This window comes from Toxotes jaculatrix, chromosome 11 (genome assembly GCF_017976425.1).
Source record: "Toxotes jaculatrix isolate fToxJac2 chromosome 11, fToxJac2.pri, whole genome shotgun sequence".
Classification (NCBI taxonomy): Eukaryota; Metazoa; Chordata; class Actinopteri; family Toxotidae; genus Toxotes; species Toxotes jaculatrix.
Window position 1 is genome coordinate 19406235 of NC_054404.1, and position 23243 is coordinate 19429477.

Consider the following 23243-nt stretch of genomic DNA (forward strand, 5'->3'; position numbering starts at 1 on the left):
TTTTGACGCCATACTATATTATGACGTTTTTTATGACATTTTGAGGCCAAAAAAATTTTTGACTTTTTTTGGCCAAAAAAAAACGCCATACTATACTATGACGTTTTTTATGACATTTTGAGGCCAAAAAAAATTTGGACTTTTTTTGGCCGATTTTGACGCCATACTATACTATGACGTTTTTTATGACATTTTGAGGCCAAAAAAAATTTTGACTTTTTTTGGCCGAAAAAAACGCCATACTATACTATGACGTTTTTTATGACATTTTGAGGCCAAAAAAATTTTTGACTTTTTTTGGCCGATTTTGACGCCATACTATACTACGACGTTTTTTATGACATTTTGAGGCCAAAAAAAATTTGGACTTTTTTTGGCCGAAAAAAACGCCATACTATACTATGACGTTTTTTATGACATTTTGAGGCCAAAAAAAAATTGGACTTTTTTTTGGCAGATTTTGACGCCTTACTATACTATGACGTTTTTTATGACGTTTTGAGGTCATACTAAAATAGACCGGCCGTTCAAGAAACCTCCCAATGGCCAGCCCGCCCCTGGTCAGGATCTAAAATGTCTTTTTAAATACCTTCAGTGTAATAACATGGACTAACACAGATACAGATGTTTGTAAATCAGCTATTGTGACATCCTAAGTCAAAAAATATCCCAGTGTTTTGTGGCTCCTGACCTTTAAAACAAGGAACTGAATGTTTTCTAAATCTATACAAAGGCAACTGAACTGGATTTGAGGTTCCTCAATACAGTTCACCTCTCACGCAAATACCATGAGCTGAACGACTGAGAACCTTCACAAAGAAATGAATGATTGCAACCCCTTGACACAGGCTGCACCTTTTATATCACTTTCGAGGTAACATTCAAAGTAAGTCTACAACCCCTGTGGATGGTTGAGAACCACTGCCTGAAACCAGTAAGTGGACTTCACAGTCTTTCATGGTGATGCAGCATTTAAGATTTAAATGGACACACAGGTGGTGAGCAAACATCTTTATTAATAAAGGCTTTATCTGTACACATGCAACCTGGTTTGATAACACTGATTGCAGCAAGATAGAAGCACACGCTGGGTACTGAGTTAGACCAATTGAATACTCAAAGCATACACATCAAAATGGAAATTCCACTAATTCCTTAACAAGAAGCATCTGAAACATTGGATGAGCGAGCAGAGATCAGTGAAGCAGATGACAACTGCTATTACAAGAGCTGTAGATCTGTGCCACAATATAATATCTATGCAAAGGTTAATTATTGAAAAGAGGCAGTTGGTGGTAAATTCAGTTTGCATTGATAGTTGGAGCAGGTGCATTGGTTTTCAGTGTAATCAGTTTCACTTAGTCGCAGGATGTAACACTCCTAACCACTGGGGGCAGTCATGTTTCGATTGATGGTTTACATGAGGCCTAAGTGCACAAGTCCATTGGCTGATGGTGTTTCAGGTGGTGGAGAGACTCAGGTTCAGAACTGTTTAAAGTCAAAATAAAGATAAAAGGAAACAACTCCCAGAAAAACTACTGTCTACAATTATTTCATTCAAAAGTATAGCGCACATAAGTATCAGAAGCTTGTAGCCATTAATTCACCACTGTGGCTAACTGGATATTGATTTTTTTTCCCTTCCAAAACCAATTTATCATCATCTGAGCCAATTAGATGCAGAGGCTGTTGCTCAGCGGCGGACAGTGGTCCAGCCATCATCATCCGTCTCATTCTTGGTGCGACGAGGGATGTCTTTGTCAGAACGCCAACTCTTTTCCCCATCAGCCTCACGGTCACGGTCACGATCCCTGTCCCTTTCTCTTGGCCTGTCCCTGTCCCGCTCCTCCCGCTTATCATCACCTCCACGACGCCAAGACCCTCCTGAGGAAACAAAGATGCTCATTAGGTGATGTTCAAGCAAGGACATGTTGATTACAAGTTTCTATATTTGTCAAGCCTGGTTAGTATCTATTCAGGACACCTGAGTAAACAGGTAAACATCGACCTCTGCTGGCAGAGTGCAACACCACCACATCAGTGTTCCCAACTGCTGTTCTATTTTGTAACTTGGTGACTATTTGGAGCTGGCCAGGATAAATAACTGATGACTGATAAAATGTTTTTGATCATGCTGTCATTAATCTGAGGGGAAGCCTCAATGTCAATGAACAATGGTCTTGTTCAGCAATAAGCTACATTTCAATAGGAACTCTAGATATTTTGGCTCAATAATGAAGTACTTTCAACAGCTTTTAATCATGTCACATGTTAACTGTGACGCATTCGTATCCCTGGTACGTGAGTCACTCCTGAATCCTGCTCTGCTTACCATCATCATGATCTCTGGATGGGCCTCTGTGTTCACGGTCATCCCGGCTGTCTCTTTCACGGCGGTCACCACGGCGATCATCACGGTCACGACGATCATCGCGGTCAGTGTCCTCTCGGCGAGAGTCTCTCCAGCTGCCTCCTTCATCTGCAGCTGCTCTCCTCCAGACGCCCTCGTCTCTATGAACACAGAGCGACACTGATTAACAAAACAGCCACAGCTCATGGAAAAGGCCATGACCGTGATATCCTCTGCCTTTATCTAAAAAAAAACAAAACAAAACCAAAAAAAAAAAAAAATCCAACACTGAACACAGATCTTCAGCCCACCTCTGTGGACGACGGTCCCTGAAGCGGTCACTGGGTCTTTCCTCTCCTTCGTCGTCATCTCCATCATCATGTGCACCACCACGAGGAGGTCCCCAGCTCTCCTCTCGGGCTTTCTCCCGCTCACGCCACCCACCTGCAACAGAGGCATTTGCTCATCATCCTATAAGACGTTACATTTAATCACAGAGCTGCTATAAGACATCACTTTTCTGCAGCTGAATGGCTGCAGGCTTACCAGGTCTGCCATGGGGTTTCCATGGTTTGGGATCATCACCTCCACGACGTGGCCCGTCATCCATGCCTCTCCTTCCACCTCTGTCATCATCTCCTCCCCTTCTGGGGCCCCAGTCATCATCAGCCCCACGTCTGGGACCCCTGGAGTCATCCATGCCTCTGCGAGGACCTCTGTCGTCATCAAAGCCACGCCTGGGGCCACGATCATCATCAAAGCCACGCCTTGGGCCGCGGTCGTCATCTCCACCCCTCCTTGGTCCACGGTCATCATCAAAGCCTCTGCGTGGACCACGATCATCATCCATCCCTCTGCGCAGAGGACGGTCATCATCACCACCACGACGTGGGCCTCGATCATCATCAAAGCCCCGACGCGGTCCTCTGTCATCTCCGCCCCTGCGGGGACCATCTCCTCGCCTGAAGGGCACCTCCCTCTCCTCTTTGTCATCTTCGTGGCCCTCGTGTCTCCAATCCCTTAAGGAAGAGAGTGGGCACAGGTGTTTTTAGAACAGCCCCAGCTGGTTTAATGGAGGAACAATAAAAATCATCATTAAGCTGAGTTAGCAACACACACCTGTCAGGCACAGGACGACGCCAGTCTGAGTCACCTCCATCCGTGCGCTTTCTCCATCCTCCCTCCTCCTTTTCGCCCCAGTCCTGTGTAAGCAAAACATGTCAAGACAAACGGTGCCATTACATCAGGATCACTCAAAGGTGTGCAGACCTTATTTGTCCCCACATAACAAGGTACTGTAACACCCACCAGTTCTTACCGCCACCATGCTCTGACCATCAGTTAAAAAATAAAAAAAGTGAATTTATACCTTGGCTTTCTCCTCTTGCGGGCCCCTTCTCTCCTCCTCACGACGGCGCTCTCGCTCTTCAATCTCCTGCTGACGGGCACGCTGCTTCCGTTCCTGCTCCTCAAGCTTGCGCAGACGCTCCTGGTACTCCCTCTCCTCCTCCTCTCTCTGCTCTTGTTCCAGGCGTTCACGCTCCTCACGCTCTGTGACAAAAAGTAGGAAAATAACATGAGACACGTTCAAACCACATTAACTTTAACGGAATAAATTTGAAATGAATTACCTTTCTTGAGCTGCTCCTCGTGAATACGCTGTGCCTCTTCCTCTTTCTGGCGGTAGTAAGCGTTGCGCCTGTCCTCTTTGCGCTGTCTCTTCCTATCTTCAAGGCGCTTCTTCCTCTCCTCAACCAAACGCTCCTGGAAAGCTTTCAGTTTTTCCTGTAAAGACAGAAGAGTGAACTTGAACCCCTTTTTACAGTTATAAATACCCAGCTTCATCTGACGGAAGGACTAAATGGTCTCACCTCATAAATGAAGCTACGGGCAGCGGTAATTTTAGACAAGAAGTTTTCTTTGTCCTCTATCATCCTGGACATGCGCTTCTTGTGCTCCAGAGCCTTCTCCCGTTCAACTTTCATGTTACTGATCTACAACAAGAGGAAAAGGTTAGTTCTCACATTGTGGATATGAAAGTCTTGAATTTTGTTCGGTTTCTGTTTGCAGGTTTTTAGAACAATTTTTTTTAACATACCCTCTCCTCCTCCTGGAGCTCCCATAGTTCCATGTCCTTGATGCGCTGCTCCTCATAAGCCTTTTTGATGAGAGGAATCTCCTCGAGGCGTTTTGCCCTCTCGAAGTAGTCAATCTGGAGAGAAATAAAAATCAGTGTCAAAGTCACATCTAGGTAAGAGATATTCTGATCTGAACTGATGTCTCACTTAGTTACCTTCTTCTCCTGGTTCTTCAGACGCTCCTGAAGTTCCTTCTTCTCCTTCTCCAGCTGCTCCACCTGTTTGGCCATGATGAAGTCAGGATCCAGTTCCTCCAGGTCCTGTATGAAACAGATTTGTCAGTCTTGTCTTTGAAACTTGATACCACTGACCTATTTCTGCAGTATGGAGGGAGTTCAACTTAAGTTTATTCTTGGCTACATTTTACCTCAATATCAATATCCTTGAAGGCCTTGGCTCCGAGTTCAGTCTTCTTGATCTGCTCCAGTCGTTCACGGACTGTCTTCTTCTTGATCTGCTCATGCTCCTGCATGATGCGCTCCTTCTCCCTCTCCTTGGCCTCCTGGCGGAGACGCTCCTCCTCAGCCTTGCGGACCTTCTGCATCTCAGCTTCCCGCTGCTCCAGCTCCTCCTTTTCACGCTGAATGTTCAGGCTCTCCAGGCGCTCCTTACGCTCTTCAATGGTCTGTCTACGAGCCAGGATGCGCTGGTGGTCCTTGCGGGCATTTTTCAGGTAGGCAGCAATGGCCTGCTGGTTCTGCTCCTCACGTTCTTGCTGAGGAAGAAAAAAACATCAAAATGAAGTTTAAAGAATAAAGAAAACTGTACTGTGACAAAGTAGATACTAATCATGAATTCAATTTTAAGAGCACACAAAAATACATGTACAGTGGCTTCAGGAAGTATTCAGACCCCTTCACCTTTTGCACACTTTACTGTTGTAAGTTTTACTGGAGATAGATTTAAGTGCCATTTTTTTCTCATCAATCTACACAACAAATTACTAAGCCATGGATCAAGACTAAGTGAAAACATGTTTTAGAAAGTTCAGCAAATTTATTAAACATCAAAAACTGAAATCTCTCGTTTACAAAAGTATTCAGACTCTTAATTTAGTACTCTGTAGAAGCTCCTCTGGCAGCAATTACAGCTTTGAGACTTCTGGGATACGCCTCTACAAGCTTTGCACATCTGGATTTGGGCATGTCAGAAGATAACTGAAGCGAACAGGATGCACCTGACCACAGTTTGGTGCAGCAGAGTTTGAATACTTCTACAAATGAGAAATTTTATTTTTTGATTTTTAATAAATTTAGAAAAAAAACTAAAAACATGTTTTCCCTTTAATTTAAAATTAAACCAATGACATACGTGTACATTATTATGTGTTAGTAAATAAAAAGTTATTGTTGGTCATTGATCAGGTGGATCCACTCTCTGTGTCTCTATACATGAGAGCCCAGTGGGAGGCGGACTCACCAGGATGGAGGCAGGCTTGATGATCTGGATGGCCTTGGCCAAAGAAGCAGACATGGCAGTCAGCTGGTTCCTTATCTGCTCTGAGGGCATGTTCTGTAGGAAAGGACCAACAGGAGCGTCCTCTTTGGTTGAGTAGTTCAGGTCAGAGCCAAAGCTCAGAGTCCGAGAGGTGTGGTCAATTCGGACCTAAAAGCCAAAACAAAACATTACAGAAGTTAATAAACAATCGGATCACTTTTAAGCTGTAGCATGCATCCTCACCACTGTAACAACACTTTTGTTGGATTATCAATGGTGCTAAAACATTCAAAATGCATAGTCTCTCCTGATCTTGACATTACCTGCAGATCACAGTGCCGGGCAGCATCCACAATGGAGCGCTCCAGCTGGAAGGCGTCCACAAATGGAACCAGGGAGGCCAGGCGGCTGAACTCGATGCTTTGATAGATCTGTGCAACCTAGAGTAACAGATGCAAAATAATGAGAGCAAGTGCTGTCATTATAGCGCAAATGTAGATATTAGATAGAAGAGCGTTCCAGGAGAATGAAAAAAAAAAAACTGAAGACAAATACCTGTTGCAGGAGCCTCAGGATGGTATTGCTCTGCAGGTGAGGAACATACTGCTGCAGATCAGCCTCCTTCTCAGCCTGGTCTCTCACCCAGTTCAACACCTAGAGAGAGAGAGAGTATGTGTTAGTGTACACTGGAATAAGAACTAAATTAATATAACCAGCAAATAAAAATTATAGTGATGGACAATATATTTTCTTTATTATCAAGCATATCTGAGATGTTGCCATTTTTTTTTACCTTGGTCACTCTTCCACTGAGTTTCAGAGGATGAAAGTCCACCTCAAGCCAGTTGTAAAGTTCTTTCACTTCAGGTACAACATACTGCAGCAAGTTAAATCTCACCTAGAATGAAAACATTAAAACACACATCTCTCAACAACACTGTTAAGCAAATATTTATTAGCACGTTCACAAGGTCAAGTAAAAAAGTCAAGGTCTTAACTGATTTTTCTTAAAATGACTCATTTTCATGAGTGTTTTCACAAAACCAAACAATCGAGAACTTTTTACAACTGATTTAAAAAAAGTGTTCAGGGCCACTCTTGAAACCTAAAACACTTAGCAAAGCTCCTTTCCTATGCACATAACGTACCATGTCATTGATGAGACTCTGCCGGGTTGGTGGAGACTGTAGACCCAGGAGCGTGGCCAGCCTGCGGTGTTTCTCCACAATGATGCCATCCATGTCCAGCAGTCGAGCAATGTCAGTGCGCTCGGGGGTGATGGGGATGGACAGTGTGGCCAGGAGGACTCTGGTGGACATCCTGAAGATTGGGAGCATTATTAACCATTTGGTCTCCACTAGAGTGAAACTTGTGCACTTCTCTACAGATAATGTATAAGTTACCTCTGCATCTCATCTTGGGTCAGATTCTTGCGCATCTCCCTGGACAGGTGATAGAGCCGGTGGAGGGTGCAGGCATGGAAAAGAGCATTTCCAGATTTCCAGAATACAGTAGACACCTTGTTGTAGTAGTTGGCCATCAGCTGAGGTTTGGGAGGCTTCTTGGAAAGCGCAAACAGGCCATGAATGTCCTCAACAGCCTTGAATGCTTCCTGGAAGCAGAAACAATACTGCATTAGCACCAATATCATCACTTCGTCCATGTATCACCAATTTATTTACAGAAGACATAAGAGGCTCACACAGGTCAGGTAAATCTTGCATTACATTTTCTGCATTACCGAACATAGTTATATACAGAGACTTCCAGAGCAAGATGTACAATGGTAGCGCAAGTCTCAATGGAGAATGGAGAATGATTCAGTAAGTGAACTAAAACATGCAAACACACTGGTACAAGACAGACCTGCCAGAGCTCCATGCTTATGGCACTGTCCAGCTGTACCAGACGTGTCTCCAGGTGCATGGACTGGCTTTCAGGGTTGTTCAGGTTGATGGCGGTGCTCTGGTTGTGGTGACGCTGGATCTGTCCCAGATGCATACGCAGGTTGTCACACAGTTTGCGAAACTCAGCTTTGCGGGTGTACTGAAGGCAGAACTTGAATGCTGCAGAAAAGATTACCAAATATTATTAACAGAATTTAGTGTGTAACAGTAAACATGTAATTTACATTTTGTTTGTGTATTTTTACTTTGATAATTGAGATTTTAGATGATTATTTATTAATCGACCTATTCAAACATCAATTCCCTTCTCTCTAGCTTATCATTCAGTAACATCTCTATACACAAAAACGGACAAAATACAAAATTAGATTAGATTAGACAAACTTTATTAATCCCAGAAGAATTACTAAATAATTAAATATTTTGATAACAGAAACTTTTAAGCACTTTTGACAAATATGCAAAAATAAGACAATGAGAGACTGAGTGAAAATAAAATATACTTTTGTATCACTACCTTGCTGGGCAATGTCATGGTACAGACGCTCCACCTTGGAGTTGTTTCGGAGCAGGTCCAGGCACTGGCGGTAAGACTCCCACAGGAACTTCACCCAGGGAGTGAGCAGCAGGCGATCAGTACGATCCTGAGTGTCCTCTCCACTCACAGCGCTCAGGAGCACACTGAAGTCAAAGTACAACAAACATTAATACCACCTAATGTACCACAGTCTAGCTATAATCACCTTATATTTTACCTGCACTGTTAGGATTAACAAACAGTCATCCAATTGTACCATGATAAGTCTGTAATTGTGTATAAAATCAAAGACAGTTGAGGAACATGAATAGAGAAACCTGTTGCAGCCTACATTCTGTACAAAATACCTGGGAAACCTCACCTTTCTGGAGTCTGGATGTTGTCCAGATCCTCAATGTCCAGGACCATCTGCTGAGACTCCTCCTTGGCTGTCTCAGTCTTCTCCTCCGCCAGCTTCAGGTAAGCCCTAACTACATCCTCCAGAGATTTGATATTCACCTGAGAGCAGAGGTAGAGATTATACTTTATCTCTGAAAGACTACACAAGGGAACCAGAAAAACAACTAACTGATTTGCGTAAACACCACAGATTTCTCCACACACACCTGCTGGCAGATGTTCTTGTACTGGTAGAGACCCTCCTTGGCCAGGTGGCTCTTGCGAAGATCCACGCAGAGCTCCAGGTACTTGAGCATGATGGGCTCGTGGATCTTCTGCCATGTTCGATGTTTTTTGCTTTTGATGACATCGTACAATACATCCAAGGCAGGCTGTTTCTTACCAACCTCGAGAAACTCTATATAGACAATGCATCACATAATATAACACACGTCCACAACACAAAGGTACAACAATATCCCTAGCATTTCGCACCAACTCCGTGGTTAGCTAAGTCTACCTGACACAGGCCCGTAATGATGCTTGGTGAACGAGCATGAGCATTAACTTGCTACACCGGTGATCTGACAGTCACTAACATGCAGTGACAATAAATATTACAAAGCTGCCTCGACTAATAACACTTACTTTACAGTTTCCTGCGTGTCTGATTTGTTTCTGTTGATTCTATACAACAGTCGGTACCACAAAAATGGCCTACCCGGTAAGCTAAATACTAATGCTAGCTGTAAGAAAGTGATATGGCTTCCCCGCCATTCCAGCTAGTATTAGCATTTAGCCCGGCTAACTGCGACGAGGCATTCGAAGGCTAACGTCAGCTAACGGTGGCTAACTAGTTAGCATGAGTGTGTGACATCTGTGAAATACGAAGCTGTGTTTTTACTCACCGTTCGCTCGTTTCAGAGCATTTTCTGGCCGCTGAAAATACGCCGGCATGTCGGTGGCGTTCTAGTGAGACTCCAAATGGGATGACTTTAGTGAATTTTAACAAATTTCACCAGTCCATCCAAGCCACGCACTCACCCGTTGAAACGGTGCTGGCTGAGAAAGGCAGAACCTCGTGAACGGCCTCGCTAGGGTTGCCAGGTGCATCACGCGCTATCCCCCCCTATCACAAGCTGAGAGCGAAGAAACGTACCGCAGTTGTCTGCCAAAAAACACGATTAACATTAAAGGTTAATGTATCGATATTTAGGTTTTCCGTTAAGTTGTTTATGATATTCTGAATTTATGATAAAAGATTAATATTGCTATTTGTGGACTTCGGCACACTGTATGTGCAAACATCTAAAAACTGTGGATACCAAGTTACTGATAACATTCGTATGTTAAATAAATATTTTCTACGGATAAAAATTACATCTTTTTACTGTACATTTTGGCACACTTCTCATATCTAGAACTGAACATCTTAATCTTAGTATGAATAAATGTTTAAATACATATTCCTTCCATAGCATTGTGAAATGGACAACAGCGCCACAAAACCCCGACTTGCCAAATGGGGGTTTTCAACAAACCTGGCATCCCTGGGTGTATGAAGTTCCCGTATGCACTCCCCTGATGAGGCGTTGAAGTAACCTTTGTTAAGTGTCAACCTCACGTAGGTCTCACAAGTAACTGCGTGGTCAAAACAAAGCCTTAGAGCTCCTTAAACAGCACCCATCAAAACAAAGACGTGGACTATGCCATTTAATTGATTCCCTTGTTTTCAGCTGTCTTGACATTAAAGGGAATTGCAGTGCCTAAAAGGGTAAGCTATGATCATTTCTTTGGCATTTTGTAGGTCAGTCTAAACTTTAAAGTTATCTTGTCAGTTGAAGCAATGTAGTTCACAATTGCAGTACCCGTGAACGCACCATCACCGCTGGAGTATCGCCAGCTGTGATTGGTCGCGAGCAGCGCGTCTCCTCCTCCCGCACGATCCTCCAGTCCCGGAAGAAGGAAGAGAGTTCGCAGAGAGAGGAAAGTCTGTTGACAGCAGAAATCTTACATAGGCCACTGATAAGTTTCAGCACATTATCTGTGTCAGGAAACCTTTCCGGGATTGCACTCTGGTATTTGGACCAAGCAGGAGCTCTCAAGGTACTTCACAGATTAATCTGTGTCCGCAGAGGAAGCTGGTTGGTGGTTTCTCTCCAGTTAACTTGTCATGATGAACTCTTTCAGGTATGGAATATGGCAACAACTGAAACGCAGCTTATGTTAAGCGTCGGGTTAATCGGTAAGTTTCAGTTCACTGACGGTTTCTTGGTTCTTGGTCGTTTTTCAAAAGACGCTGGCGCCTCAGAAGGAGGAGAATCACATGATGCCAGTGTGACCCAGCAGTGTCCCATCAGCAGGGCTTCATGTCCCTCATTGGTTTATTGCTCCTGCATGTTTGGCCTGTGTGCATAAATGAGCTGGTTATGTGCATGCTAAATGCCACACGTGATTAAGATTTGGTCCCATGAAGCCCTGTCCTAGACCATTTCTGTCTCTGTCCATCTTCTGATGTATTAAGATTGAAATATGATGTTCGGTATTGGAGTTATTTTTTTCTCTGCCCAGAGAAAGATGTGAATGGAGACACACTGTGGGTGTGGTGCTATCCCTCCGTGGACTCAGAACTGAGGCAAGTCCTGCTCAGCAAATGCTGTCTGACGCAGGGCGGCCGGGATTTCCACACCTTTGTGTTTGGCCAGTTCTGTCGTACTTGGTACTACATTACAACAGTGGAGGTACAGGAACCTACAGCACTAAACAAGGTACAGTTTACTTATCCAAAGAGGAACAATTTGGCACCAAAACTAATTACTGTTTTATTCTGGGATTAATCTGCTATTATTATCAATTATTTTTGTTGTTAATCAATTATTTGTTTAGTCTATAAAATGCAAGATTTCCCAGAGACAAAGGCGAGGTCTTCAGATTGCTTGTTTTATCCAGTCAACAGCCCAAACACACAAAGATATTCAATTTACCTGGAACAAGCAATTGTTTGGTTTGATTCTCTGATAAATAACTTAAGCAGGTGATTCATTGACTATATTGTGAATCTGTTTTCTAACCGAGTCCTGTCTCTATTTTCTCTTTTTAAGGTCACTCATTTTTCAATAGTTGTTACAGCAAAAGACTTCAACCCTGAGAAGTATGCTGCACTTAGCAGAATACTCTGCAGGTAACAGCGTTTGTCAGTGGCAGTGTTTTCATGGGTAATACTAAGAGTGAACTTTGGACAGTGCTTATTTAATAGATGGTCATGTTTTAATTTCATGATCCAGGATGTACATCAAACATGGCAGTCCTGTGAAGATGATGGAGGCTTACATCACTGTTCTCACAAAAGGAATTTGTCAGAGCGATGAAAATGGCTCGTTCCTCATTAAGGACTATGATGTACGGAAGGCGTATCTGGCCGGTTCAATCAAAGGTAAGACGTCACGGAGGGACATTAATCAGTGCTTTAGAGACTGTTGTCTGATTTCACTTTAATTTTGAAGCAGTGGATTTATTGTTATATCAGAGCTGAGAGAATCGGATGATTTATGAATGATAAATAATGTGCATTTGCTCACCATTTCACATTTCTTAGACTAAATGATTCATTGATAAATCAAGGAAAAACTCAGCGGATTGATTTATAGTAAAAGTCAGTTTCAGCCTAGAATTATATTCAAGTAACATGAGGCTAAAAACAATTATGATTCACAGATAATTTCCATGATTAATCACATATTTGATCTATAAACTGTCAACAAACACTCAAAAATCGAATTACAGGTTACCAGAATGCATCGTGACATTTCTAAATATCAACAAGATATTTACTTAAGTCTCATACAATTAAGAAACTGGAAGCTGTCTATTTTTGGCATTTATACTTAAAAAAATGACTTTATGAAATGTTTATCCAAATTGTTGCAATTAAGTTTCTGGTAATCAACCAATCCACTAAATGAATTTTTGCAGCTCTGAACATGTGTCAAACTATTAAACCCCTGATTAACATAACTAAATATTCCCTTTAAAATGGAGTTCAGTGAGCAACTTGATGATTGGGTGTTTTGTAAAATGAAGTAAAAAAAACCCATAAGTTTTCCTTTCCATGTTGCCTATGTTATTGGTGATTTTACCATCTAATGCTGAAAGAAAGCAGGGAAACACAGCTAAACTAGGAACACAACCCAGATTCCTTCAGAGACGAAAGTAGGTCATCTGCTTTCCCTCCATGTTTTCTTTCTCAGATGTGGTGTCTCAGTTTGGTATGGAGACTATCATCCTGTATACTGCTCTCATGCTGAAGAAGAGGATCATAGTCCATCACCCTCGTATTGAAGCTTTGTTGGAGTTTACAAGGTAAATCTATTTGGATTAAAGGCTTGATTATAATTTGGTGATAGAGATTACGATCATAACTCTTTACCTGTTTCCCTCAAGAGTTCTGCCAGCTCTGACGTGGCACAGGAAAGACTGGTCCATCCTGCACCCGTACGTGCACCTGACTGATGTTGAACTGGAGGATTTAAAGAAATGCCCTGGTGAGGCTGCCTCCTACTTTTTCTGATTAACAGTAAACCTCCTCCTCGTGCCACCATCTGCACTGCCATCGCTGTGATCTCATGCTGGGAAAATGAATTATTTATGCTCCAATATGTTTGTTTTCTCCACAGGGTATGTGGCAGGATTTGTAGATCCCGAAGTGAGCAACAGATCGGACTTGTTTGATGTGTATGTGAACCTCCCTGACAGTGTCATCACAGTATCCCAGAGTGCCAAAGGTACAGTATGTTGAAAGAGAAAGTGTTGTGTTTCTCAGAGCACTTTGATCCCTGAGAGAGTAGGACAGCATTCCCCTCACACTCATGTGTGGTATCCCACCACAGAGGCCATGGCTATGGGGAAGTTACACAAGGACGTCGGTCACCTTATCGTCCAGTCTGCAGAAGACACTGAGAGGTCAGACAGTCAGGTGATTAAGGTGAGAACAGCACTCAGAACACCAACAACATGTCTGTATTCTGTATTCAAGCCACAGTTGTGAGAAATGATGCCTTGAATGTAACATGACAACCACGCTTTCATTCACAGGACATCTCTGTCAAGACAAAAGAGATCCTCGCCAACTTGGTCGCCCTGGCTGACGAGTGTGAAGACTCCAAGATCACACTGGAAGGTTTAAAGCAGCATCATTTCCCTTCGGCGACAGAGAACTTCCTCTTTCATTTGGCAGCTGCCGAGCAACTCTTAAGGATATAAACCCGTTGCTGTACTGCGGGATGTCGTTACTGTCAGCAGCATGGATTCTTGCTGTGCTGTTTTGTATATATTGGGATAATTACTGTTCTGAAAGGCTTGTGCAGACTCTGGAGGTTATTATGAGAGTATGCACAAGACACAGAAAGTGTCACTAGCATCAAATTTTAGCTTACGCTGTTGTGCTAACACGACACGACTCACATCTTGTACCAATATATCATAGAATTAAAGTTTAATTATGACAATATTTTATATTTTTACTTATTGCCAACAAATCCCATGAAAAGGTTTAAACCAACCAGGAACTGATTCTGCAGTATAAGTATTGCTTGTGTAGTCAATATCTCATTCCTCTGAACCATGAAACACATCAACAAGCCACACTGTTACACTGGTGACATGTTCCTTCATTATGACCAACACCGGCACTGTAGTTAATTTTGAGTCAGTCCCCCATATGAAGTCCAGATGCTGTTGATACTCACTGAAACACCAAATGTGTATTAACCCACAGCTGAAAATAGTCCCCAGTGAATACACTGTATAGCAATAAACAGTGCAGCCTTTGGAGCCTTTTTTTTTTTTTTTAATGAAACTGTATATTTTGACTTGATTTCCAGAAGAATTGAATGGACTTGGGGCTTAGTACCACAGACAGGTTAGGGAAGTTGTAAATTATACAAAGACAGACTAACAGACAACTGACTGTTGATTTAGGTCTTTTCATGGTATTTGTTGACAAAAAAGATAAATTTAATATAATAGTCATATCCTTTAACATTAGTAGTTAATACAATAAGGTATTCGTCTCAGATGTCATGGAATTGACATAAATAAGCTGGTACTGTTTCAGCTGGTACATCTGATAGGGTTTTACTTTCACTTTCTTTGTCAGCTTCCCAACATCACAAATCTTGTTTTTTGGTTTGAAACAACTCATTGTAAAGAGTCAGACTAAGATATATTTGCGTGGTAACAACAGCTGAAATGACTCAGATGTGATGAGTGCTCATTAAGGACTTAGTTGGTGGAAGCTGCATTGTTCGTGGTTATCAGATCACAACTGCAAGAGGCATTGCACAACATGTGGGTTTACTTTTTTTTTTTTTTTTAAATATCACATTTTGTATTTTACTGATGACTTTAGTGTCACACAACTGAAATGTAAGCAAACTGTGTTATGAGGCTTTTTCAAATAGAGTTTTATAAAAAAAAATAAAAGTCATAGAAAGAAAAGGAACTGTTCCTCATCAATCTGCAGCTGATCAAATAATGACTGATGTTTCCATTCCACAGTGGTTTGTACTGCATTAACTGTGTCTTACTCTTCAGGTTCTGTTTTTGTTTTATTAATGTACAGTTAGCAATGCTGTGTTGCTGTTGAGTACATTTTCAACCACATTGCCAAAAGGATGGTTTTGTACCTCAGTATTTCAGATAAGACACAGAGTGCAATACACAGAAAAGCTCATTTAAGTTTGGAAACTAAATGTATTTTCATGAATTGATGTAATATTTCCTATCAATTAAAACACCTGATATTCTGACTAAATAAATTTACTATCAGAAGCTACCTTCAGGTTTCTTGAAATGCTTTTTTTTTTTTCTTTTAACAAAAATTTCACATGAAACTTGCATTTCATTTTTTGGGTCTGTTACATGGATCGCAAATTTTCCGCTGCATGACATTGAAGAAGACAATTCTTTTCATGCTATCCAGCACTGGCAGCTGTATTCTGGGTCCCAGTTAAGTCTCTGTCTACTACTTACAACTGCTTCTCAGAGTCCTCTGTGATAGAATAACTGTCCGTCAACTGCTGTAGCCTGTAGCTTTTCCTCCAACTTCTCTTTCTTTATCTGTAAAATAAAGTCAGTGTCAGCTGAGTTCATTACAAGGAAAACATTAGAGCAATACAGCAGAGGATCCTGAATCTTACCGTTCCCACTTGCGGAAACAGACTGAACGAGACAGGGATCATCAGGCCCAGGACAAATGCAACGCTTATGTGACGGACAGGACCGACCAGCAGCGACTTCCTCTGGAAAAGTCTTGTTCTGTAAAGGAAAATCCATTTGGTTAAGTTGAACTAACAGGTGTGATTTTGTCCACATAAACAGACCTAAATTTAAAAGTAACTCACCTCTGTAAAAGCAAAATCAGCAGATTAGGAATAGTGGCAGTTGTACCAAACAGTGCTGCCCTTGACAAAGCAGTTTCCTTCACAGCCTGAAGAAAAAGGATAAAATATTAAACACTGCAAGTTTTCAATGGGAAGACTTAATGTTGTCCATATGCTCTGTTTTTTTGTTTTTTTTTAACCTTTTCTCCTGCTGCTTTAGACATGCCGACAGGATTCCCATTGGAATCAAACACTTGGATCCCTGTTTCTAACTCCTCACTTCTGACAGTCAAGACATTGAAGAAGGCCAGAGCAGCTGGAGAGAGTTACACAACAAGTCAGTATAGAAAGCCGCAGCTGACTTACTTTTAAATCATAAGAAAGAAGGAAAATAAGCAAATCATGTACCACTTTGTGTTCGCCTTGCATAGAATTTACAATGTATGGACATGTCTATCTGCTGTCTGAGAGGTGAAACAGTGTTCTGACTTTACCTGAGAGCGGGATCGGTAATATCAACCTTAAGAAAGTCTGGATTGGTGCACTTCTTACATTGAGTCGGTTGATCACAATTTGAGGAAGGGCCTGAAACACGAAATATAATAGGGACTTTTTAAAACTATACAGTTTACTTGAAACATTACAGACAATAATGAACAGTTACCACCAACACACACCCCTGCACAAGTTGCATAGGACACTGTTCCAGCGATCAACAGAAGCTGCTTCAGAGACGTCTTCTTGCCCTGGTGGTGAGAGATAAAGAGCAGGAGGACGTCCGATTAAAGACTGAAGATTAATGAGGGATTTAAGCAAATGAGAGTAATTTCATTATCAGAATATATCCTGGAATCTCAGTTGCATTTTTGTGTTTCTGTGATTTGGGTTTTTTATTCATTACCTGCTCTGATGAAGAATTTCTGTTTGCATAGTTGAAGCCAGCATTGTAACTCTGCAGCAAAAACTGAAAGAAAGATTTTTTTTTATCATTAATGTACATAGTGTTACAGCCACATGTTAAATACTTGTAATAATATGATAAATCAGCTTCCTTACCTGCCATAACAGAGCTGGTTTGACAGTGGTGTGAGGCAAAAAGCTGGCGACCACCTGAAAAAAAAACCAAAAACTTTATTTCCCAAAGTTTGTTCCACAGCCACTACAGCATCAAGAACAAAGTGTCCTTAAATACTGAATTGATGATACACGTACCAAAGGTGCTGATACTGGAAATAATGCTAGAAGGAAAATGATAGAGGTGAAAATGACAGTGTGTATTTTGAAATTGTTTCATTGATACAATTACGCAGTAGTAATACACATGATATACTATATTTCTAAAATGTATTTTGAGATTTTAAATGCCACTGGAATTGAAACTACACCCAGCCAAAGCAGCCCACAACTGATTAGAACGAAACAACTCATGAAATTTGTTATCATTCAACTCTGGACTTCAAAACTTTTACATACTTTTCTGAAAGACCTGAAAATAGTATGATTTACAGCCAGTACAGTTTCTATAAAAACACTTTAAATTCTCAGTGCTATTACATTAAAATGTATGTGAAATTCAAATATTGGCTAGAGAAAGATTAGTGAAACTCTGAATTCTGCTGTACCTGGAGGGCGGAAAATTGGTAGAATTACAGCTCCTGAATCAGCGTGGACGGACGACTGTAAACACAAAGCAAACATTAAGACATCCAACTCCTTCAAATCACAACATCTGGACATCCCAGCCTCCAGAAGATAAAACATCTGGACTCATCCAAAGACATTGTTAAAAATAAATTTCAGTTCAGTTTATAAAAAATATTTGATGTACGTAGCTCAAATGTCCAGAAACAGATGATGTAATAAATCATCTATTCTACAAAAGCAAAAGCAGCAGTCATCACAGCATCATGTGATATTGTGCCTTTGCCAGTGCTGTAACATAGACAGTGATGTTTATGCAAAATACTCCCAATATTATGTGTTTTGTGTTTCTTTCAACACTTACAAGAGTGAGGTTCAGTGCAGATGCATCCTAGAGAAGGAAGAACAGTGAGGTTTAAATCCATCTGTGGTCGGCTGAGGGGCAGGTTATAAAGGCTTCTGACTAACCACTGTCAGAGTAAAAACATCATCTGACCTTTTCACTTTCCCCTCCACCTTCAAGAAGAGAACGGGCCTTCTGTATTTCATCCTGAGGAGAGAGGCATCACTGGTTAAACATCAGATATTCTGCCTTCGTCCCTCAGTATCAGATCACTGCTACTTACATCAGAGGAGATGAGGAAAGCTGGATCGAGGAGATTAACCCAGATCTGTACTCGACTGAGGAGAGACTGAGCAGAAGGTGCAGTTCAACATTAGAACAAACATTAGAGGAACTAAGATGTAAACACAGTTTCACAGTAGCTGACTGAATGCAGTGAATCCTTATCACTGATGATGCTCTGCATGTTAAAACACAGCACAGTTACCTGCCCGTTACTTTTCCAGTACAACAAATTAGGATCCATTAGAACAACTAGATTAGATACGTTAACGTCTCATAAATTAAAGATCTTACAGTAACACTACTACACTTCACATGGATTTCTCATGCTTTGAGGTCAAGTTCTATTTAGAAATTTCTTCCGCGTTCAACCACGTGTTCAGTTGTGGGCGGGGTTATGCTGCATTCACGGATTTGGAAATATGCGGAAATATCAGAAGACATGTAAGATACTTGCCATTGCCATTGTGATCATTTTTATTTTGCTGAGAGCACAAGGTGTATGTTCATAGTTAGAAAACTGTAAAACAACTTGGGTTTATTAGTAATACAGTTTCACACGCTGAAGCGACACTTAAAAACAAAACAAATTCACCTGAAGGCAGCATGAAAGCTTGATACAGCTTGATTTTTATTTTTAGGGTATAATTTGTCCCAGTAACAGTCTTACGCCTCTGTTTTTGTTGCCCATAGCTGTAAAGTCAACTCGACAATACATCATACAGGTTAATATTTTATATTTATATATATAAATATTTTAAGCGGGTTACATCCGACACGTGCGTAATTGACGCACAACCTGCTCAAACCGCCCTCTCCTGACATAATCCAAAATGGCAGCCACCATTGGGAGACTACTCAGGACCTCTGTAAGTCCAATTTCATACAACACGGCTTCAAAGTCACTCACACTGTTTCTGATCTTTAGTTTGGTTCTTTATTCATCAGCAATGAACGAATGTCTGCGGCAGGTATTGATGAATAGTTAGCCTGTGCACAGAGGCGCTGTCAGATGTGTGTCGCACATTTGAAACGGAGGATAACCGGACACTGTGGTATCAAACTGTGGTCCGCGGCCGCTGTTTCAGACCAGTGTGGTTTATAAGATCAACTCAAATAATATTCTTTCAAGCCTGTTTTTTATAACTGCATTTTATAGTTAAAATAACGTACAGAACATTTTTTAATTTGAACAAAATCCTGGAACTCAGACTGATCTAGTTGGCATCCAGCCCTCATGAGTCTTATCAGTATCACCCCTGCCTTTTCTGTTCTAACATGTCAAAATGTGCAGTGTGATAAACGCATGTGTGTTTGTACTGTGTACCACTGTTTAATAAGCATCTTTTTGTCATATGGGAAACTGCACTGTTTTTAGGACTGAAACACAACAGCTGCATAAAGATATAAAAGTTAGTATTTTCGGTATGGAGAAAAAAACGGCCTGCAGGTTGTTACTGTGCAAATTTTCAGTTTGTCTTTTGCTTTTACATCAACCGTCTATAGCTTGAAAATCACATGGAGACTGGGCTGTTTCAGTTTCAGGCCCCGGGTATAGTTCATGCTGGCTCACTGTCAAACCTTTGCTTGAACAGAAAAGAGCCACCATTCATTTTAGTAGTGACACCTTTACTTTTCTTTTACAAGTCAAAATGCTGCTGTGAAATCAGCCTGAAGTGAAAGGAAATGTCAACAATTCATGACCATTAACAGGATTTAACATTTTTAACTAACCTGTCAAGACAAACCTGGGATTTAAAAAAAATATATTTTCTTCACAATGACATATGACATATAGTTTTTGAAATCTATGAAATCCACATCAGGCCTTCTAGAGAGCACCTTGTGCAGGCTCAGACACAGCTTACTCGTTTTTACAGTGCTTGTCTTTAGCCCAGTTAACAGCAATTAGCTTTGTCACAGCAGGTGTTCTGCCCTTGGCAGGATGGATGTGAAACACCCACTGCGATGTCACTGTTTGTGGTTTGGCCGTTAAGTGCTACGTTCTGCATGACTTTTAAACCCATAGAGAGCTGTGCAGCCTCAGTTTTATTGGAAATGCTCTTTTAAAATGTTTTAAATAAAAAGAAATGACCTTTCATGCCTGAAGGTGGTGGCTGTGCACATGACAGGACTGCAGATGTGAGACTGCTTGAAAACTGGTGGGAGATTTTTACTATGTTTTAGTCAGTCTATTTGTGGATCATTAACATTGAACTGATGTCTTTTCTCAGGCAAGAGCTGCAGCAGGAGGGCTGAAAGTCACAGCAGCCTGTCAACACGGAGCCTCTGGGGCTGCAAGAGCCCTCACCGCTCCTGCACTTCAGAGAGCCTGTTTCTCTACAAGTACGTACAAAAGCCATATCACAGAATTTTAAGTCAGAGTTTGCCCTCATATTGTAGCTGTGAAATAATATCAAGATTAAAGTTCTCCTGTATTGACATACATATCACAATAAGGAAAATATATGCAATTGATAGATCTCAGAATTCAGCATAACGTGCTATGATCCTATCATACACCTATAATGTGTAGAGGCTGTATGAAAATGTCCAGAATCATCAGTGTGATGTGTCTGTACTCCAAACTTCCAAGAATCACCTGGGTTTTACTAAGCAAATAGTATGTATGAATAAATTGTGCTCGCCTCTTCCATATCAGGCACTTGCAGATGGGCCCCTGCTGTCACTCAGCCTGCTCCGGCTTTTAAGGGCACAGCTGTCATCAATGGGGAGTTTAAGGAGATGAGCCTTGCTGATTTCAAGGGCAAATACCTGGTCCTCTTCTTCTACCCACTGGATTTGTGAGTACTCACAGCAACTCTCAGACGTACATGAAGAGATGAAGTGAATAACTTGTTGACTTTGCTTAACTTAAATTTAAATGCACATTAATGTCAGTGAGAGGGAGATGAGGTCTCCAGGGGATCGGGTTGTTAGAGCTGAGCTGAGCTCAAGGTATTGATGATGTGTTCCCGATTAAAGGACATGGAAATGGACTTCTACCCATTATGTTGATTTTATTTAGGCTGTGGTGTGTAACAATGACACAAACCAAGGAAGGTATTAGTATAACAAACACAGTGAAGTACATACTAATATGCAGATAAGGACTGTAATTGCTAATCAAAATGTATCAATGATAACAACATGGAAAGGCAACCTAATTTTTTATTTTGTGAATGGATCAAACTGGGTAAAATTTTACCTCTCTGTGTGTTCCTCCTGTGTGTTTGCAGCACCTTCGTGTGCCCGACAGAGATCATTTCATTCAGCGACAAGGCCAACGAGTTCCACGACGTCAACTGTGCGGTGGTGGGTGTGTCCGTGGACTCCCACTTCACCCACCTGGCATGGATCAACACTCCACGCAAAGTACGCTTCCTCATTTAATAATTACACACATGGTGCAAGGTTCAACTCAGTGTTGTTTCTCATGCAGTCTTTTAAGTGGACTATGGAGGAACTTTTAGTAAAATAGTGATCTCCAAGTACTAATGCTGAAATAAATAAACCTTGTTTTGTCAGACTGGAGGCTTGGGCCACATCCACATCCCCTTGCTGTCAGACCTCAACAAGCAGATCTCTAGAGACTATGGGGTGCTGCTGGAGGGTCCGGGCATCGCACTGAGGTAAGCTCATGATGTCCGCATCCACCTTCAAAGAGACATGGGAATGTTAACTTTTTTTTTTTCAACAATTTCATTTCTAGTGTAAGTTACAGGTATAGTATTGTGAGATGTTATTAAAGTTATTAGAATTTGTTTCTAAGATACAGTAAAGAAACAATGACCAGACCCTAAACGACAAATCACTTAACCACTGCTGCTTTCACTTCTATCTGCCACTGCTTTTACTTGAGGCCATTGGACATTTTTGGTACTTCTTATTAAATTGTATCATAATGTTGCTGTAGGAATGTTTGATTTTCAAAGGCCCATCCTCTTGGCTTTCTTTGTATTTTGTAAATGACATATTTCTATTGTTCTTATTGTCTTTCAGGGGCCTGTTCATCATTGATCCAAATGGTGTGGTGAAGCACATGAGTGTGAACGACTTGCCAGTGGGCCGTAGTGTAGAAGAGACCCTTCGTCTTGTGAAGGCGTTCCAGTTTGTGGAGACCCACGGCGAAGTGTGTCCGGCCAGCTGGACCCCTGACTCCCCCACGGTGAGTTAACTCAACCTCTGGACACTGTAGGATTTTCAGTCTATTCAGCAACAAACTATGAATGTTCCCGGTAGCACCTGTCTCAGACCTGTGCATTTCACACTCTCCTTTTAATTGCACTCTGTCACATATTACTCACTAGGAGTGTGTGTGTGTTCAAGAAATACAGTTTAGATAAACGCCAATGCTTTAGGTACATCAGTCTTCTGTGAGACGGACTGGAGACTTGTTTTTAAGTTGAATCTTGTTTAACTTTGTTTTTCAGATCAAACCAACCCCACATGGATCCAAGGAGTACTTTGAAAAAGTCAACTGACAAAGTTCACAATGCTTTCAAGTAAAACATTAAATAGCACTAAAAATAAATGTGGCACTCTTAGTATACAGTTTATGAAGTTGTATTAACTCATACAAAGCTGTACACACTAATAAATATGCTCTTTATAAACAGCAGCTCTTTGTTTTGATTAATGTGCAAGGTTGTGGTGTAGTGGTCTTTGTATTTTCAGCAGAGGCTCAGGCTAAGTCAGCTGACTCTGCACTGTTTTATTCATTTTCCACACTGATTAATTACATCAGCGCCCCGTGAGACTCTTCATAATGATGTTGATGTTACATTCACAAACAGTCCCATTCTTTTTAATGGCTCTTTGGTATGAACAAAGGAAATAGAGTCATTCTT

At 41.3% G+C, this 23243-nt stretch overlaps 4 protein-coding genes across 4 annotated transcripts; 2 read left to right on the forward strand and 2 right to left on the reverse strand.

Moving 5' to 3' along the window:
- Positions 1–996: 996 nt before the first annotated feature.
- eif3s10 (eukaryotic translation initiation factor 3, subunit 10 (theta)) lies at positions 997–9824 on the reverse strand. Its single transcript, XM_041049777.1, has 22 exons — positions 9657–9824; positions 8976–9166; positions 8732–8868; positions 8350–8513; positions 7792–7991; positions 7329–7537; positions 7074–7245; positions 6719–6823; positions 6481–6579; positions 6249–6365; positions 5908–6093; positions 4856–5203; positions 4644–4748; positions 4449–4562; positions 4222–4344; positions 3982–4135; positions 3720–3901; positions 3470–3552; positions 2897–3369; positions 2662–2794; positions 2333–2511; positions 997–1884 (listed from the first exon to the last, which is right to left on the reverse strand). Exons 1-22 carry the CDS (start codon positions 9703–9705, stop codon positions 1694–1696), a joined length of 3714 nt encoding a protein of 1237 aa, XP_040905711.1. The 5' UTR covers positions 9706–9824; the 3' UTR covers positions 997–1693.
- An 884-nt stretch (positions 9825–10708) lies between these two features.
- dennd10 (DENN domain containing 10) lies at positions 10709–15555 on the forward strand. Its single transcript, XM_041050371.1, has 10 exons — positions 10709–10854; positions 10939–10993; positions 11320–11516; positions 11850–11929; positions 12033–12181; positions 12996–13107; positions 13189–13289; positions 13422–13529; positions 13635–13729; positions 13840–15555. The coding sequence occupies exons 2-10, from the start codon at positions 10948–10950 to the stop codon at positions 14005–14007; spliced, it is 1056 nt and encodes a 351-aa protein (XP_040906305.1). The 5' UTR covers positions 10709–10854; positions 10939–10947; the 3' UTR covers positions 14008–15555.
- sfxn4 (sideroflexin 4) lies at positions 14340–18727 on the reverse strand. The gene is made up of 14 exons (XM_041050372.1): positions 18599–18727; positions 18395–18460; positions 18265–18318; positions 18133–18159; positions 17750–17804; positions 17340–17365; positions 17184–17237; positions 17029–17091; positions 16805–16873; positions 16622–16712; positions 16328–16443; positions 16149–16234; positions 15945–16062; positions 14340–15864 (listed from the first exon to the last, which is right to left on the reverse strand). Exons 1-14 carry the CDS (start codon positions 18635–18637, stop codon positions 15787–15789), a joined length of 942 nt encoding a protein of 313 aa, XP_040906306.1. The 5' UTR covers positions 18638–18727; the 3' UTR covers positions 14340–15786.
- A 401-nt stretch (positions 18728–19128) lies between these two features.
- Positions 19129–23014, forward strand: prdx3 (peroxiredoxin 3). Its single transcript, XM_041049483.1, has 7 exons — positions 19129–19262; positions 20628–20739; positions 21056–21197; positions 21633–21768; positions 21922–22025; positions 22396–22561; positions 22827–23014. Exons 1-7 carry the CDS (start codon positions 19227–19229, stop codon positions 22875–22877), a joined length of 747 nt encoding a protein of 248 aa, XP_040905417.1. The 5' UTR covers positions 19129–19226; the 3' UTR covers positions 22878–23014.
- Positions 23015–23243: the final 229 nt, after the last annotated feature.

Coding starts and splice junctions, on each gene's coding strand:
- sfxn4 (XM_041050372.1), bottom strand. CDS start 18,637: ATGGATCCTAATTTGTTGTACTGGAAAAGTAACGGGCAG. Junction 17,092..17,183: donor AACCAGCTCTGTTATGGCAG/GTAAGGAAGCTG, acceptor TCTTTCTTTCAG/TTTTTGCTGCAGAGTTACAA. Junction 15,865..15,944: donor TGTTTCCGCAAGTGGGAACG/GTAAGATTCAGG, acceptor TTTATTTTACAG/ATAAAGAAAGAGAAGTTGGA.
- prdx3 (XM_041049483.1), top strand. CDS start 19,227: ATGGCAGCCACCATTGGGAGACTACTCAGGACCTCT. Junction 20,740..21,055: donor GAGAGCCTGTTTCTCTACAA/GTACGTACAAAA, acceptor CTTCCATATCAG/GCACTTGCAGATGGGCCCCT. Junction 22,026..22,395: donor GGTCCGGGCATCGCACTGAG/GTAAGCTCATGA, acceptor ATTGTCTTTCAG/GGGCCTGTTCATCATTGATC.
- dennd10 (XM_041050371.1), top strand. CDS start 10,948: ATGGCAACAACTGAAACGCAGCTTATGTTAAGCGTCGGGTTAATCG. Junction 11,930..12,032: donor CTTAGCAGAATACTCTGCAG/GTAACAGCGTTT, acceptor TTCATGATCCAG/GATGTACATCAAACATGGCA. Junction 13,290..13,421: donor GGATTTAAAGAAATGCCCTG/GTGAGGCTGCCT, acceptor TTTTCTCCACAG/GGTATGTGGCAGGATTTGTA.
- eif3s10 (XM_041049777.1), bottom strand. CDS start 9,705: ATGCCGGCGTATTTTCAGCGGCCAGAAAATGCTCTGAAACGAGCGAAC. Junction 4,345..4,448: donor AGCTCCAGGAGGAGGAGAGG/GTATGTTAAAAA, acceptor CTCTTGTTGTAG/ATCAGTAACATGAAAGTTGA. Junction 4,136..4,221: donor CCCGTAGCTTCATTTATGAG/GTGAGACCATTT, acceptor CTGTCTTTACAG/GAAAAACTGAAAGCTTTCCA.